The sequence below is a fragment of the Lycium ferocissimum genome, chromosome 7 (genome assembly GCF_029784015.1).
Source record: "Lycium ferocissimum isolate CSIRO_LF1 chromosome 7, AGI_CSIRO_Lferr_CH_V1, whole genome shotgun sequence".
Classification (NCBI taxonomy): domain Eukaryota; kingdom Viridiplantae; phylum Streptophyta; class Magnoliopsida; order Solanales; family Solanaceae; genus Lycium; species Lycium ferocissimum.
Window position 1 is genome coordinate 27,047,366 of NC_081348.1, and position 18,555 is coordinate 27,065,920.

At 34.0% G+C, this 18,555-nt stretch overlaps 1 protein-coding gene and 1 non-coding gene across 4 annotated transcripts in view; both read right to left on the reverse strand.

Moving 5' to 3' along the window:
• Positions 1-7,246: 7,246 nt before the first annotated feature.
• On the reverse strand, positions 7,247-7,319 carry TRNAF-GAA (transfer RNA phenylalanine (anticodon GAA)). Its single transcript has one exon. It is a non-coding gene; the product is annotated as a tRNA-Phe (tRNA).
• A 2,875-nt stretch (positions 7,320-10,194) lies between these two features.
• The window catches only part of LOC132064095 (uncharacterized), a 31,282-nt gene continuing 22,921 nt past the window's right edge, over positions 10,195-18,555 (reverse strand). For all 3 annotated transcript variants that reach the window (XM_059456973.1, XM_059456974.1, XM_059456972.1), the window contains exons 36-51: positions 16,592-16,718; positions 16,418-16,518; positions 16,171-16,308; positions 15,216-15,299; positions 14,123-14,269; positions 13,918-14,043; positions 13,788-13,835; positions 13,558-13,704; positions 13,419-13,480; positions 12,939-13,092; positions 12,649-12,840; positions 12,464-12,568; positions 12,182-12,316; positions 11,683-11,919; positions 10,622-10,723; positions 10,195-10,543 (exon numbers count right to left, since the gene is read on the reverse strand). In XM_059456973.1, coding sequence (XP_059312956.1) covers positions 10,397-10,543; positions 10,622-10,723; positions 11,683-11,919; positions 12,182-12,316; positions 12,464-12,568; positions 12,649-12,840; positions 12,939-13,092; positions 13,419-13,480; positions 13,558-13,704; positions 13,788-13,835; positions 13,918-14,043; positions 14,123-14,269; positions 15,216-15,299; positions 16,171-16,308; positions 16,418-16,518; positions 16,592-16,718 — 2,052 coding nt within the window. In that variant the 3' untranslated portion in view covers positions 10,195-10,396. The remainder of the gene's footprint in view (positions 10,544-10,621; positions 10,724-11,682; positions 11,920-12,181; positions 12,317-12,463; positions 12,569-12,648; positions 12,841-12,938; positions 13,093-13,418; positions 13,481-13,557; positions 13,705-13,787; positions 13,836-13,917; positions 14,044-14,122; positions 14,270-15,215; positions 15,300-16,170; positions 16,309-16,417; positions 16,519-16,591; positions 16,719-18,555) is intronic.

The following is an 18,555-nucleotide window of genomic DNA, read 5'->3' on the forward strand; positions in this document are numbered from 1 at the left end:
GTAAGTGAAAAATAAACAATACGATGTGAAAGCAAATAACTTAAAATTGGAAATATAACCTAAATTCAAAATCCAAAAGAAAAAGTTCAACATAATACTCTTATGTCAAATTCCAATATTACATAAGTAAGCTCCAACGTAACTTAAGTAAATAATTCAAAAAGAAAGGAAAAATATAAGTCTATAACCCCATTCACGATGAAATTCTACTTTAATAACGTCACCCGTTATATGTCAAGTTTGTTAATAACTCATTCTTTCCAATATTAAGAGGTGTAGTTTCAAATATTAGAATAATAACACGGTTATGTTAAATGAATAAAATAAAAAAATAAAAAAATACGAGCAATTACATGGAATCACAAGAAGTAAAGGTTGGGAATGAAAAGAAAGAAAATGAAAATTAAATAATATAATATAAAAAGAAAAATACATTTTAAAAATAAAAATAAAAAAGAAATTAAAATAATAGAAATAAAAAAAATATTAAAAATCAAAAAAATTAAAATAATAGAAATAAAATAAATTAAAAATAAAAATAAATTAAAGTAAAAAAATAAACAAACTAAAAAGTAACCCTATAATTACAGGGCGTAATTACACCCAATTCTCAGCCCCCCTTGAGAATTGGAGAGTGTAAATACACCCTGTCAATTACACTCAATTCCCACTTAACTGTGTAATTACTTGGTCAAACAAATGCGCTAAAGCTTGTGTAATTACATCCAATTACACCCAATTCCAACCTGGGTGGCTGGGTGGCTTTCTTAAGTCATTTTATACCTTAGGGCCCTTATTCCCTAATAAGAATCTTTACGTGTTGTTCTTATTAACCTTATTATTATGATTTTTTAATTGAGTATGATTAGATTAGCGTACCATGCTTTATGAGAGTACTATTGATTTGAAAGAATTGGAAAAAATGAAACGCAACGAAATAAAGTGACTACAACTTTTAATTGGATTTGCTTTCCATCATCATTCAATCAGAATGGATATGAATCTTGGAATTAACACAAATAAGCAGTGCCGGCTCAAGGGCCAAGCAAGTCAAGCAATGCCTTGAGGCCTCCAATTTTTTAGGGCCCCATTTCTTTTACCGAATATCCTCTTCGTTTTATTTTATGTATAGTAATTCAATTTGATATGAAATTTAATAAAGAATTTTTTTAATTTTTTTTTAATTTTTAAATTTTTTTGATATAGTACAACCCATAAATATTTGTGTGGCTACAAATCATTTCAATAAGGATAAAATAAAGAGTTTAAAGCTAAAATGGAAAAAATTAATTTTGTTTTGATATCAAGTAATTATCAACTTACTATTATCATTTTCTTTAAGATGTAATTTTTAAATTTTTTTAACCTCATAATAGTATAGTAGTATTATTTTATCATTATTATTATCAAAATTCAAGTATGTCAATTATAAAGCATGAATCAAGTTATTCAATATATATATTTTTTTAAATAAGGCTTTTTATTAAAGTTTAGCTTTAGGCCCCAATATTTTTGAGCTGCCCTGCAAATAAGAGGAACGAAAAAAAAGCATAGAGGAATAAGACTTAAGAGGGAGATTATTTTCTAATTTCTTTTTCTTCACTAAATGGCTTACTAAAATTGACTTTCATTTCATTTCTTTTCTTTTATCCCCTTCAGCTTCAGGACAAGATACCAACCACGGATCCCCTCCTTATTGTGCTGAAAACAATGCGAATCTGTATTAGCTAGGATACAAAAAAACCCAGCTAAGGTATTATAAAACTGATAATTGATTCACTTGGTGGTTGGATTTTCCCATCTATTCTTTTTTCGACTTTCACGACAGATACTTAATCTCATTGACGACCGGCAGATTTTGTCTCAAGGAATTTTTTCTAAAATTTAGACGTAAGCACCTTTGGATTATTTTTCTACAACTAAGATTACAATTGATATTCGAATTCAGCGATTCAAATTGGGACGTGTATTAATGAAATATGTTAACTATAGGGTCCTGTGACGTCAATTAGCTAGAAAGTGTATGTAGTATATCAACTTTTTCTTTGTTGTTTATGTTTTTCTTTTTCCTAAAATAAAAGGAAGTTGAGGATTAACTAGTATAACCGTGATTAGTCATCAGTAGGGGTCGTTTGATAGCGCGTTAGAGTTATGCATGCAGTAGTAATAGATGAATTAGTTATGAGTGAATTTATGTATCACTTTATGCGAGTTTTAGTTATGTGGATTTTCAAATTTTAAATCAAACACGTTATTAAGTGTGTTGGACTTTATACATATAGAAACAATACTACCAAACATAATACTCCCTCCGTCTCATAATAATTATCACCTTAGCCAAAAAAAATTTGTCTCATGATAAGTGCCACCTTCGAAAATCAAGATATAAATTGACTAGTTTTTTTCAATTCTACCCTTAGACAATAAAGTAAACATCTAAATGATGATTGGAAAAGCCACATAGTAACTTGATATTGTTGGATTCCTAATGTCAAAAGGTTTATTTCTTGTGCATGCTCTAATCAAAAGCTAAAAGTAATGTATTTTTATTATATAGGGGTAATTTGATAAACTTCACATTACATTATTGGTCTCTTAATATGCGTGTTTTTGGCTAAAATAATACCTATTATGAAACGGAGGAAGCATTATTTATACAAAATTTAATATATGAAAAACTTAGCTCATAATCAGCTAGCAACTGGCCCTATTATATGACATAAAGTTTTTAGATTTTCACAAGATAGGAGGAGACACATTAAACATGTAAGGTTGGCTAAACGGAGCACATCGAAATGATTGGATCTTTTAATACGTCGTGTCAAGCTTGGTTTAAGTGATCACCACAAGTTAGAGAGAAGGGAGATCATTGTAGCATCATGCATAGATGATAACATCGTCTTATAACCTAAAAAAAAAAAAAAAAAATGTAATAGTAACGAAACGATCAAATTAATAGTTATTTAAGACAAGATATAAAACTTACTCTGATCCATTTTTATATAATTTAAAAGTTTTATTTTTTCAAATTTTTTCTTAATTAAAAGATAAGTGATTTTTTACCTAAGATATTATTAAATAAAAATAATTTAATAAATACCTCTTACGTTCTAGGTGTGACTTAATTTTTTGAAGAATATGTCAAAAGTAAAAACATCATATATTTTTACTGGATGGAATACTCCACTGTAATTTTTATAAATAAAAATAAAAACGTATACGACAAAGATGAAAAAGGGAATCAAAAAGATATTTGTTCCTCTAGATGTTTGATGATTGCTTTGGAACCATAAAATTAGTGTGGGGGTTCCATTTGGCTTGTCGCTTTCTAGATAAAATAATTGATACTGTTCCTGGTCTTTTATTTTTGGGAAAAGGGTGAAAAATACTCCTCTATTTTGGAAAAAGGACTAAAAATATCCTCCGAACTTATTTTGGATAAAAAATACCCCCTCATCCTTAAAGTTTTCAAATATGCCCCTGTCTTTAAAATTATCCCCAAAATAACTCGAAATTATTTTTTAAACCCTCTCTATCATTTAAACTCGACCCAACTAAATAATAACCCACAAGATCCCCTTATTCCCCCAAAATTCCCTCAAAGTTCAAACCTACGTATTGAGGGAATAAGGGGATCTTATAGGTTATTATTTAGTTGGGTCGGGTTTAAATGATGAAGCGGGTTTAAAAAATAATTTCGGGTTATTTTGGGGGATAATTTCTGTCAAGACAGGGGCATATTTGAAAACTTTAAGGATGGGAGGGGTATTTTCGACCCAAAATAAGTTTGGAGGATATTTTTAGCCCTTTATCCAAAATAGAGGGGTATTTTTGACCCTTTTCCCTTTATTTTTTATTCGAATTCGAATGATTAATAGAGTCATCACATCTTTAAACAACTTTAGTTAAATTTTAAGGAGTTTGAATATGATTTGAAATCATGAGATGAAATTATATTTAGCTATGTAATTTAGATTTTTTAAGTTGTATTTTTTCTTATAGACATAAAAATCCTACAAGTTGTGAAAACTATCAAAACTTTCTCAATTTTTATACAATCTTGCCAAATGAGTAAGTCATAATTCATAACAAAATTAATATGCCACTAGAAGACTTTTATAAAAAATACAACATCAATTGATCAAACTTTAGTTCAATAAAACAGAAAATTTAACATGAATAGTAATGTAACTACTCTTTAATATAATCCTCCCACATGATACGAACATAGAAGTTAATGAGGTTGTTAAATGGTTGGTGGGAGTAATTGTTAAAATATCTACCAACTTATGGGTCCATTTTTACAAAATATAAACTTATGAGTCAAGTTTTACATTTAAATTTTTTGAAATCATGATTTGAAATCCCATATCATGCCTTTTTGGATGATTTGGGATTTCATCTCATGAGATGAAATCGCATGTCTAAACGCTGATTTTATCTCATGATTTGAAATCTCAAATTATGCCTATTTGAATGATTTGGGATTTTATCTCATGAGATGAAATTGCATGTCCAAACGCCTACTAAAATTAAACTTGGTAGTTGGTTATTATTGCAAACGCACTAATGATTGGGAGTACAGGGATGTAAAGTCACCTAGTCCATTAATTTAGCGAGTTCCATCTTAATCAATTCCATAATTAATATCTATGGATTTTGTGAAGTTGGTTAATGATTTTTAAAGCCCGTTTTACCTAATAAGCACTTCCCTTGATCATAAGAATTTCCTTCAAAAACTGAAATTGATTGATGAAGTGGAGACGGTGATGTTTCAGCATATAATATTGAAAACATTATAATCACATAATATACCAAAACTAGATCATTTCTGTAAAGAAGTGAATATATATATATATATTATAGTATACTTAATAAAGATTTGTACTTAGTATTTGAAAGTGATAGGACATAAACATGTCATATTTGACAAAGTATGCAAGATTTTGTATGTCCATGTAAAGACAACACAACTTTTATTACGATGTAACATCATTGTAGCATATGATATTTCAATGGCTTGACGTAATTGTTTTAATGCTTAATGTTGTTAACACTAAATTTATTGTATTCGAAAATATGAGTTCAGAAGTTGATAGTTACTTCCTCCAATTTATTTTATGTGTTTTTAGTTTAACTGGACATATAATTTACAAAATAGAGGAAACTTTTAAAATCTTGTGATTTTAAATGAGAGATGAGTTTAATTTACACTGTCATTTGAATCTTTTGGCCGTAAGCATTAAGAAATGTAAACCAAACCGTAAGAAACATTAAAATATATTACTTTTCACATGTATATTTATGTATGGTATAAAAAAAATATTGAATTCGATTCAAAACGGTAAAATCTATGCTACACTACGTCCACCACTGGCCATTGCAAATGAGCGGAGAATGCAGGAAACGCTTGGTCTGTGGCATTACCACATATACCTTATTCAAAATCTCTTTATCAAATTGTCTTGTTTTGTTGGTAACGTCATTTCACCATCACTATTAGCCTATTGGAGTAGTTAATGATACTATATCAAACTTATCCATATTTCCAAGTTTTATTGCCATGGTCCTTTTTAACTCTTCATTGATTCGACTCTTCAACAGTCAACTATTAAAGATGGTACTTCAATTACTATGAGGAACAAAAAGAGAAAAGCTTAATACCAATAATTAAGAAGGTAGGAGTATGTATGTGTGTGTGTCTATATATATATATATATATATATTTCGACTCTTCAACAGTCAACTATTAAAGATGGTACTTCAATTACTATGATGAACAAAAACAGAAAAGCTTAATACCAATAATTAAGAAGGTAGGAGTATGTATGTATGTCTATATATATATATATATATATATATATATATATTATGTATGTATGTCTCTCTCTCTCTCTCTCTATATATATATATATATAAAATCTTTAATTTTATGAATATATGAATTTTGCATTCTGTTGGCTCTTAATTATTTTTCATTAACATGCGCCTAATATATAGTTGTATGATACTCTTACACATTTGAGATATTATTCACTTTAGGACTTTATGAGTTTTTTTCCTTAAAAAGTGTCTCGCAGGATATATGCAAATATTCTATATCTTATGTACCTAAATTCTTCTTCCATATTCTATGTGGAAAGATATCAATCTCCACTCAAGTGAAACTCTTGTACGTAGTCCAATCTTCTTTTCACAGAGGGGTTAATTTATCAATCCCCCTTCAACAATTTCACTTTCCAATTGGTGCTCACATTTCATCTCCACACATTAAACCCCATCCTATTAAATTTGATTAAATAACAAATCTCCAGACCACATTAGAGAATTGAATTCCTAATAAACTGTATTCACACGTACAATAATAAATGAATCCATGATAAATTTGAAAGATTTAACTCATCTATCAATTAGCGATTTTTATGTCGCATGTTCATGCACAAATTTTTACAATTTCAATCTAAAGTGTCTAACTTTATAAAATTACCGTGGCTTAAAAAGAGTTCCAAAATCGGCTATCTGTGCACTTTCCCCTTATCAATCCTAAGATGACTGATTACAAGAATGACTTTAAAGGTGGTTGGTCATGAACTTTTGACCTCACTTGCCCTATGATGAAACATCAAGTTTAACAAATTTTGACTTTTAACGGTTTCGAAAGTTCAAAACCATCCATTTTTAAGGCCATTGAGTGTAATTTCTGTGAGCTTTTAAGATTAGGCCTACGGTTTGGCTTGAGTTAAAACTCCAGATATTGGGCAATTTGCACGATTGTCCTTATTCGGGGGTGATCTTTAATTTTTGTCCCTCAAATTGATGGTCTTTAATTTTTTCCCTTCGCCTAAAATACCTCGAGGTTCTGGTTCGAACCCCGGCTCAGTTAAAAAAAAAAAAAAAAAGTCGCAAGCCAGAGTTTCGTAGCAAAGTAGGCCTATTCGGGCCTTGCAAAGTAAAAAGAAAAAAGAAAAAAAATCTGCCTTAAGGCAAACTTTTGCCCGAATAAGCCTACTTTGCTACAAAATTCTGCCTTCCGAATTTTATTTTTTTTGTTGAGCGGAGGTTGGAACTAGAGCCTCGGAGTATTTTCGATCACTTTTTTTAAGCGAAAGACAAAAATTAAAGACCAAACACCTTTGAAGGGCGATCCATGCAAAAAATTGCCCTGATACTCGGCTTAGTGTGACCTTTTATAAAACCCCAGCTTAGGCTCTTAAAGGAATATCTTAAAAAGTTAATAAATACAAAATGCGGTGAACGTGGATCGAACACGTGACCTTCAGATCTTCAGTCTGACGCTCTCCCAACTGAGCTATCCCCGCTATGTAACCTTTGCCAATAATATCTTTATTTAACATTATCTGCTGTTCATGATGCATTATTGGTTACTCTGTGAATAATGCTCTAGTTTTGAGGACCAATATTTACTCCCTCCGTCTATTTTTACTTGTCCATGCTTGACTAGGCACACCTCTTAAGAAGTAATCAATTAAATGATAACTTTACTATATCATATAATAAATTCAATGTTTTGGGGAATGCACTAATAGTTAATAATAAGGGTAAACCAGGAACTACATGATAAATTATCTCTTGGTTTTTCAAAACAAAATAAGTAAAAATGGACATCTATTTTAGTATAATAGACAAGTAAAAATGAACGGAGGGAGTAACTTTTGTTTCCGCTTTTGGTTTTGTAAGAATAAGCTATGTAGCAGACAAATGGCTTCAATCTCCAAATTATTCTTTTGCTTCTTCTTACTTTCCGCTCCTCCTGCTTCCTAATTTGATCTTTGCAATTAACTAAATATTGAGGTTGTCAGTTTAGGACAGTGGATGAATGAGAGGGCCCTTAATTAGTGATATGAATAATTAAACAACGTATGCAAATTTCATTAATTTGTCACGACTTGTGAAAAATTTAACACAATGGGTAAGATGACGATAGAATGTCTTGTAAGACCAGGGAGACTGATGAACAACAAAACGATAGAGACAAGCCACGACGATCTGGGAACAATTTAAAGATAGGCAAGATAAATATTATTATACCAAAGTCATACCAGCTAATTTGATCTTTGCGAGTATTAAACAGTGAGGTGTCAATTGAGAACAGAGAGATGAATTGCAGGGCCCCTAATTAATAATTGTACACCATGCACAAATACATCAATCCATCAAGATTTATGAACAATTTAACACAATAGGTAAAAATGAAGATAATACGTCTTGTAAGTCCATAAAGACTTATATTAACCATAGAAGAATAAAGACAAGTCATGCCTATCTGGCAAGATTTACAAACAATTCAAAGATAAATAGTATAAAGATTGTATCACGTAGACATGTAAACAAGACAAGTGTCGCATATCCGGCAAGATTCAGGAGTAATTTAAAGATAAGTTAAATGAGGATCATACTTAAGCCATGCTTCACCGGTATAACTAATGAAAAACGTAATTTTCATTCTTTCGATGTGAGTGTCGAGACTAGTTAAGCACGCATTCCTTAAACGCGGAAAGTTAAATAACTTTCTAAAATGTCGTATTGGAGTTAAGACTTACTCTATCTTCCTCCAGTGCTCGAGGCCCGCCCTTCTTTCCTTCAAAAACTATTTAATGAGAACATTTACTTCTCAAATTATAAAGAGGATGGGTCTAAAGACTTGCGAGCAATTTTTAACAAGTCCTTAATAACATATGCCCTTAGCACGTCCTTAATAACATATGCCCTTGTATTGAGAGTTCTCTCATTTCGACTTGATACAACTTTACCTTAACAATCTTGAGATAGTAATGATCATACAAGCAATATATGCAAATAGGCGTTTAATTGCTACCCATAAGAGAAACCTCATTACACCAGCAAAAGTAAGTCTAAGACCTAAAATCTTAAAGAGTCCCACTCCATTCAAGCAATATTTATAGAACAGGCATTATAATTTCCTCTTCATTATGCTTCCAAATATGGCAGCGTCAGATATAAGCATCATAGCTAGCTACTGATAGAGGTGGCAATTTGAACCCATAGTTAGAAAATTAGCCTATTTAACTCACATTTTAATGAGTTGGATCACTCATATTTTAGGTGAATAAATATGGGCTTCAAGTATATTTTTAACCCATAAAAATATAGACAAATATGGATAAAATATGGATATCCATATAAAAACACACTAGACCCAATAACAACTCATTTTGAAAATGAAAAATTTCATTCTTACCTCCCACAACACCCACCACTCCATGCCCCCCCACGGGGTCACAATTTTTTTATTTCATATACTTTATTTTACTTTTATAAAAAAATTTATAAAAAATGAGAAATTTTTTTCTTACCTCCCACTGCGACTCCTAATCCCACCCCACGCCACCCCACCCCTCCCTCCCCCCCCCCCCCCAAATTTCAATTTCATATATTTTACTTTTATAAAAAATGGAAAAAAAATTCTTACCCCACCCCTCGATGAAACCCCTCCCCCCGCCCCCCCAAAAAAAAAAGTTTAAATTTCATATATTTTACTTTAATAAATTTTTTATAAAAATGGAAAAAAATTTCTTACCACACACCCCACCCCCTCACCCAAATTTCAGTTTCATATATTTTACTTTTATATAAAAAATTTATAAAAAAATTCTTACCTCACCCCCCCCCCCCCGCCAGCCCCACAACAAATTTCAATTTCATATATTGTACTTTTATAAAATATTTCTTACCTTCCACCCCATACCCTCCACGCCCCCCCCCCCCCCCCAAACAAATTTCAATTTCATATATTTTACTTTTATAAATAATTTATAAAAAATGAAAAAAAAAAACTCTTACCTCCACCGCACCCCCTCCACGACCCCCACCCCACCCCCGAAATTTCTATTTCATAATATCAATTATAAATATATGAAGAAATTAATTCAACTTGACAAAAGAAGGTTGAACAATAGAAGCTGGCCCCAGGTTCAAGCCGTACATCAAGCAACAATTTGAAGTTTCAGTCACAAGTTCGAGTGCTACGCCAAGCAAATTACGCCTAGCATTTAAGTGAAGGTAGAAGGGCAGGAGCATCATCCCCAGCTTTCAAAGGCCACTTTTGGTACTAATCTTGGTCAAGTAAATCAGAGAAAACAGAAACTATTTACAGTGAGAGGTATACAGTTCAATCAACGGAATAGCAGAGAAAACATCATTGCAGAGAAAAACTTTCTGACAAGCACAAAGCTAAATGAAAAGGCAGAATTCTAAAGAAGTTTTCAATTTACAAAAATCCATTTGCGACCAACAGTAGCATCACCAGTTTTCACTACAACCAGCATTAAATTATTTATGCCTACACACTATGAACAGGTCAGAAAAAGAGATTCAGCAAATTACAAACATAATACTACCAGGCAACAAAATTCAGCTAATGGATATCAGGTATTCCACCTGACACCACGTTCTCATCCACGGGTTTAGGGCCACCACATGACCTTGAGACGGATTCAAACAGCTTCTCGATCTCTGGGGCACATCTTGTAAATGGTCGACTCCAAAAATTGTACCTTGGATTCTGTTGAACAAGCAATAATGCGTTGAGAAGACACTAAACGGAATGAAGATAGCATGAGCATAAATATACACAAAATACCTTTATCAGCTCAATGAACGTGATCAGAAGACCCCATGGATGAGGTCGATTTACAATCAGGCGTTCTAATAGGACTCTGGTTATCTGCTCTTGGATCATTTCCTGCTCCATTCAAAGCAAATTAACGATTTAGAACGATCCAAAATGTAACTAGATAAATCAAATGTCTAAGCAGTCTTCACATAGTTCATATAGTGGTCTCAATCTGCTGAGAGCAGTGCATATCAAACATCCAGTAACACTAAACAAGAGAGGAATACAGAGGAAGACCTTGAACCAAAAACCAAGAATCAACAAATTGGACTGAAATAGTTTATAATATGAACCTAACATCCTCATCAGGCCATCCGTGGCACGTGAATTTTAAAGAACATTCAGACAGTGAAACAATATTTATTATGGTAAATATTTTCCGCGTTTTAACAAAAATAATATTATTATAGTAAGTACTCTTCCAAACCCCACTTGTGAGATTACATCGAGTATGTTGATGTTGTTGTATAGTAAGTACTCATTCAGCATTGCAGAAAATAATTACTCAGTTACATAAAATAAGGATGAGGTCCATAGACGAGGAATGTAACCAAATCAAACACACCAAGAGGCGCATTCTCTTGGCGTGCAATAATGCAGCTAATGAGAAAAGCCGAAACAGAAGCAGAGCAAGCTTCACTCCTATTCTGGAAAGGAGGGAGGGATCTCTTTGATGTTTCAAAACTGCGAAGTGAATATTTTGATTAATTAACTATTGTAGCATATGTCACTTTGCAGTTTTCAAATGTGTAAATTTCATTTCAAAAACATGAAAAATGTACGTCAAAAATCGGGAGAGTTTGTGTGCGTTTGTGTCCGCACGTATATAAATATTATGACCTTAGTCCAAACCTTGCGATATAAAATGAGATATAAAATGAGACAGAAGTTTGTCACATGTGTGTACAAATAAATACAGCAGACCACATAATCATGATGAACATCATCATTGAAACAATTCAAAGCAAAAGAAATCAAGTGAAAACCACAAATCTAAATAGGAAAACTAAATGAAAGTACTTGAGCACCTGGTTTGATTCTGCAAATAAGTAGAGCAGAATAAAGGAGAAGTAATGTGTGTGATTATTTGGGTATCGCAATTGGTTAGCGACTGCATTCAAAAACAAGTAACGGCCCTCGGTGTCCAAGTCCATTATCAAAGTCTGGAAAACATCTAGAGCAGCACCAACCAAGAACACAGCAAATGGAACACTACTGGGCATCGACTGTGCATGAGGAGTTTTTGCCTGCAGCTGCTGGATAGCCTACAGCAACACCCCAAAGGTAATAAATACAGGGTAATGAAAATGAACTAAACAAAAACATGAAACGCAACTACAGAAGGGCAAAAGCTTAACAAAAAGCTGATAGGAAAAATCATACACGCCTAAAATAAATTACAAATGTAATGACAGAGCACCCATTTTGACTTCACTAGCACACAAATTTCTCGTGGGGAGAAAATTTATAGGGTACCTCCATAACGGGTAAAAACAAGAAAAGAAAGCGGTTGAACCATGAATTTACCTGCATCCCAACATAGAGTACAAGGGAGTTGATAAGGGGTACATTGTAGCGGGTCCCAGCCTTGGCAGCTTCACTTGGAGATAGCAGCAGCTTCTGCTTCAATTCACTCAAAAATGGAGACCCCTGTTGCCTTGTCTGCATCATTCAGGACAGTGTAAAAAAAGATGATCAGACAGGAAAGCCATATGCATATATATAATTTATATTCTCCTACTCTCACCCTACACATATATACATGCTGTGTACAGCGAAGAAACAAGGTTTTGTTTATGTTAGGATTACCTTCAGGTATTCATCTACATCACCCTTCATCTGCTTTGATTTAAGAGCTGCATCAACTTCAGAAAGAATGCGAGGGGATTGACTAATCTCTGCAAGTAGATCAATCTACAGACACCAAAAAAGAGTCATTTTCAAACTAGGCAACGGTAGAGAAAATCATCAATAAGATTCACAAGACTAATTACCTTTAAGTTGGGAGTTGATGGATCAGGAAGCCTCATGTTGCGAGGAAATGCACTTAAAATTATATTTCGCATCTGTATGCAGCTTGGAGGGATAACATCACAGAAGCTGAAATGGTAGTCACAGAGAAACTCCGGAAAATCATGAAGGAGAACCAACAAAACCCTGAGAGTCCCTTTATACAGAAACTGGACCTAGCACATGAAAACGAAGAACATTAATTGATAGCCCCGGGTTTAAGCAACACATGACAGTAAAGATTGAAAAAAACACATATTTATTCAAAACCAACCGGTTCTCCTAGCTCAGCATTCCTCAGAAAGGGCTCCATAAACTGGAAGAGATCCACCAATAATCGTTGAAAATAAGGCCATCCCTTTTGGGCATTTCCAGCAAGTAGTTTTGGCATAAAACTTCGATGACTTACAAGTTCAAGCCATGCAAAGCTGAAAGCAACTCATTTAAGTTAGTCACTCAGACCAGCACACAAATGTACTTATAGTAGATTACATATCAAAAGAAAAAAAACCAATAACTAATCCTATTACAACACGCAGTATTTTCTTTAATGTAACAATTCTATGCCCCAACTAATTTAATTACCTATCCTCTCTGGAGAAGATATTTAATTTAAACACGCTATATATGCAATTATGTGTCTTGAATATGAAGCAATAATTTACCTATCCTTTTACCGAGTCCATTGCTTTTCCTAAAAGAATAATTTACTTTTCAGTGGGCAGTTACTCTACCATACCGGAAAAACTGTTACCTGAATCCTGGAACTTTGAGGGGCTGAAGAGCATGGAAAGCATTGGCTAAAGCTGTTAAAACCTGAAAGGCCCCCGGGGAGATCAGTTTTGTAACTGAAGATCTAGGTACGAACATAAACAAGGATAATAGGAATATACCTGAAAATTTGCACCATCAAAAACAGGATCCAGGGAACTGAGATCCACTAGCCAATTAATGAAAAGCCTAAAATATGGTCTAGGATTAAAGGTCATCTTCTTTTCCTCAGCGTCTTTCTGGATGAATTTGACAGTGACAGCGAGAACCTGTCAATGAAAGCAAAGTTATATAAGTCCAAAGACCAGATAAGAAACAGTAACCTATAAGAAATTATAGAGCATTTCCGTACCTTTGGAAGCAGCAATAATTTACTAGATCCTTGATCTGCGGGATAAAACTAGCCAAAGAGACAGATAGCAATCAGGCAACAACTAATCTAACGAAGGACAGTAGGAAGTTCTTCAGGAAAATATACCAACCTTCAAGATTGAGAACACTAATTTCGCATAGATATCAATTGCAAGGAATGATAGAGGTTGTACTTGGTGAGATTGAGGGGTTGAACTAATGACCTCAGACGAAAGGCAATGCGAAACAGAAAGTTCCTGAATTATCAAGTAATTAGCTTGCAATAAGAGCTTAAACACTTAATAGTGCTTGACTAATTGAATAGGTAAAATTCACCGTGAGTCTGCGGAAAAAACGATCTGAAGTTTCATCGCCTTTTAATAGGCCACTCTGGTTTAATTGCAAGATATAATGAGCATGAGTTGCATCATTCGCTCCAGGAATTTCACAAATACGATACCACTCGGCAAACAGCATTGAGACCTACATATGTCAATGATCCAACAGCAACATAAGAGACCGAAAGGAAGAGATGGCAAAAGGCCGAGATGGCAAACGGCCAAGATGAAAACTGCCCCTTTTTCATTATATTGTACATGCTCCCAGGAGGACATCACACCTTAGATTAAATGATCCTTAATAATTCCTCAGTTAGAGGCCACTCTCACATGACAAAAGTGATAAAAGATGTTTTCCAACTTGCAAAACCAGGCTGGACACCATACAATTCGAACTCGCAGATACAAAAAGACAGACTGTGCTTCTTGATGTTTCTGTTCATGTTACAGAGTATAGAACAGCATAAAACAAGTGCACCAGCCTTTGCTTAGTAGAATTAGCTTTCAACAATCTTCTTAAAAAAGAGCTACATGTACTATTGTAACTGTTCAACATCTTATCACTAAAGATATTTTGCCTTTGGCTTTACACTTCTTTGTACACCAACTGAAACTACTTTCCTGTGTTCTCTCCAGCAAACAATCGCATCGACATGAATCAAAGTAAGAACACTTTCCTCCAACTCTCCCCCCAAGCCTTGCAAGCAGGACGAGCAGGAGGAATAATAAGAAATATCCAGCAAAAAGAAAACAACCAGTAAAAGAGATTCTCCTTCTTCCTAGTGTAGGTTCTCAATTGTACAATATCTTAGAAGCAAAACAGCAAAAATAGTGTATGTTCTCAACTGTACAAACTCCTAGAAGCAAAACAAGAAAAATATGCTGTTTTGCTTTTAACTTATTGTACGGTAGTAATAGCACACCCTTTGTGCTAGATTATCTATAAAATTACTTTACTTCTAAATAACAGCATCGAAACAAGAAATTAAAGTTGCTGGAACCTGTTAACAATTTCTTTAATCCAATTTTAACTATACTTTAGTCTTAACCAATACGGAAAAAGCTGCAAACACAATAAAAAAAGGACATACCTGCTCGCGGAAGCCTGCAGGATCAGGTTCAACATATTCAGGAGCACCATAATCATCTCTGGTACCAGTAGCAGTCACGGCAATCTGTTCAAGTATTGACTGGAAATCAAAACGTATGTGAAGCAGACATGGAATGCCTATTTTGCTACAATCATTCAACTGACTTCACTCAACAGTTTAGCTATGTTAAGACCTAATATTGACTACCCCAGTAATATTCTTAAAAAAATTACATATTAGTACTTTATATTGTTTATATACAACATATAGTTACTTAACGGAGAGAGCGTGATTCCCAAATTCAGATGGAAAATTTAAAGATAAAAATAAACTATATAAAAGGTTAGAAGTAGAATCATACAAAAGTTTCTCAAGATTTGAAGGAGGTAAAAGGCCTTACACACTAAGAATGTGTTCTGCAAAAATAGGCAACAAAAATACTGTTTTATTGCTGGGGTGGTTTACAGTTCTCTTCTGGAGATCTTTTGCAGATCAAAGTTTAGCAAGATCTCAAACTAGATAGACATCATAGAAGCAATTTTTACATGTTAATGACAATAAAGTAAATAAAGTGTTCTTCTATAATGATATCAGCTTTTAAATGAAACAGTACACGCAATTTGACAAGGCACATGGCATGCACAGGTCGTTGGTTTGAGTCTTGAAGCTATTCATCACAATTTTGTTTGATAACTGACAATCCCCGAGCGCCAGCTGGCACATGGCTTGAAACTCAGTGGAGGATGTGATACCCACCATAAGAAAATTATGTGCACGCTTAGGTTGTTTGTTTGAAGACACAAATAAGCTTCAAAAAAATTAAAAAAAGTTCATTTTCTAACAAGCACAAAAGCTGGCCTTTTCTAACCAACTAATCTTCTATGATGAGGTGGTACACACAACCCAATAGGCCAATTTCCCCAATCAATATGTGAAAAGGGGAATTTTGAGAAACCTTTTTGTCTCTAGATTGTTTGTTGCTATCATCCTTCCCAAAAGTAACACTAGACAGCGCAGCAGCATTAGCAGCAGGGTTCTTAGCAATCTCCACTAGTTGTTGTAGAGACTCGGGAGAACCTGGCCTGGCTGCAATCTGCACCATGATAAAATATAGATAATGACCTACCACTGTATCAGAGCAGAAAAAAGAAAAGGATGGTGTAAAAAAGATAAGACGAATTGAAAAGATAACGGAATTGTACCTTAGCAAGCACATCAACAAGGTTTTGTAGCTCTGATATGACTCTAGAATCACTTATCACCAATGTTTGAATAAGAGAAATGGCAAATTCAGTAGCAGACTCTGCATGTCAGACAAAAAAGAATTAGTGTTTTTTACACTCAATAAAACGTCAATTGAAAAACAAATTACATACTGTTTCTGCCAGCATCAAGTAATTTAGCCATGTGCACATTATACTCAGCAAGGTTTAGCAGTTCACTGCGTATCAAACCAACTGTAATGTCTTTGTTGAACTTCCGCTCCTCATCAGAGTAAATAACCTGCCAAAAGATAGTAATCAGATGTAGCAATGAATAAAAGTACGCTTCCAATCATCTAATTTTCTCTGTATGTTCATTTATTGGAAGGGTCAGCAACCTGCATGAGTTAAAACTAAAAGATACCACCCTGGCCAATGTTAACACTATGACATGACAAACAACAAGCTAGTTGGCTCGTTAGGAAAATCTTTGATGCTAGAAAATGGCTAGACAATGACCTGAACATCGATGTGGGGCTGAACAAATATGAGGATTCGGGTAAGTTTAGCATTAAAAATGCTTATCAAGATATGCTGCCACAGTACCAGAAAGCTCCTCGGAAGAAAGTGATTATGGTGAAGGGGCTAGTTCCCAAACACCATTTTATCCGATGGCTAGCATTACAGCAAAGGCTGTCCACTGTGGATCGCCTAAGCAAATGGGGGATCCAAGTCCCAGGTGAGTGTGTGCTCTGTAACTCAACCATGACAGAGACTCATGCACACTTATACTTCAGCTGCTCGTATTCTTCATATATTTGGCAGCACTTGGTTAGATGGATGGGTTGGAATCAACAAATACAAGACTGGGAGCATGAGGTTCAATGGGTATGCTCCAACGTGAGACATAAGAGAGCTAGAGGGGATATCCTTGGCTTCCTACTGGCAGCGACTACATACCACGTCTGGATGGAAAGGAACCAATGCAGGTTTCAACAGGGAAGCAAGACCAGTAAGGAAAGACTAAAGGAGATAGTCATGCAAGTGTTTATCAAAGGGCAGAGGATGGCTGCTTGGAGTACCACCTTGGAGAATAGAAATAGATTTCCATGTTAGTAGGCTAGGACCTAGGTGATGCGGAAGAAAGGATCAATGTACGGATATTAAAGCACTACTGATAGCTTAGCATTAGCCTTAGACTACATAGCAGATATTGTGGGATACACTGAGAGAGCTGTTCCTATAGTCCAATGGAATAGCATGTACATAACTTTATACTTGGTTGAATAAAAAAATTCATTTGGCCAAAAAACAACCACCACCCCGCATCAGTCCTAACTTCACTTCTTCATTTAAGCTCATTTCATCATATCATGATACTAAATAAAATAAAAGTGACGAATTATATTTAAAAAATTATATATATATATATATATATATATATATATATATATATATATATATATATATATATATAAAATACCTATAATAATAATGATAATAGAAATCTTATAACCAGTCTAAAACAGATCCTCAACTAGTGGCTATCACCTATATGGATCTTTTCCTTACATTATGCCTTATCTTTAGCTAAGTGTGCAGTGTAATCTGCAGAGAGAGAGCAGCCAAAGCTATGGAGAAACTTAGGGAAGTGCCCAGCTCCAGACAAGGTGAAATGCTTCACATGGTTGGTGGCAAGGAGGGCTTGTTTGACAAATGAAGTTTTAAAGAGAAAAGGTGCAATCATAATTTCCAGATGTTTCTTGTGTAATGAAACAGATGAAACCAACAAGCATCTATTTCTACATTCCAAATTCACTGCACAACTGTGGTCCTTAATTCTCAACATAACAGAGACAAAATGGACTTGCCTTAACACACTGCAGATTTGCTTAGCTGTTGGATGAAGAGATGAGGCAGCAAGAGTCGGAAGAAATGGTGGAGGATAATCCCACACTAACATATGGTGGACAGTCTGGAGGGAGAGGAAAGGGAGATGTTTTGAAGATAGATACAATTCCATTCAGAAAATCAAATAGAATTGTATAGCAATTTTCTACTTTTGGCGCAAAGAAATAGAACTAGAAGATATCAGTTTGTAGATTTATTAAAATCCCTGTAAGTATTTCTATTTCCTT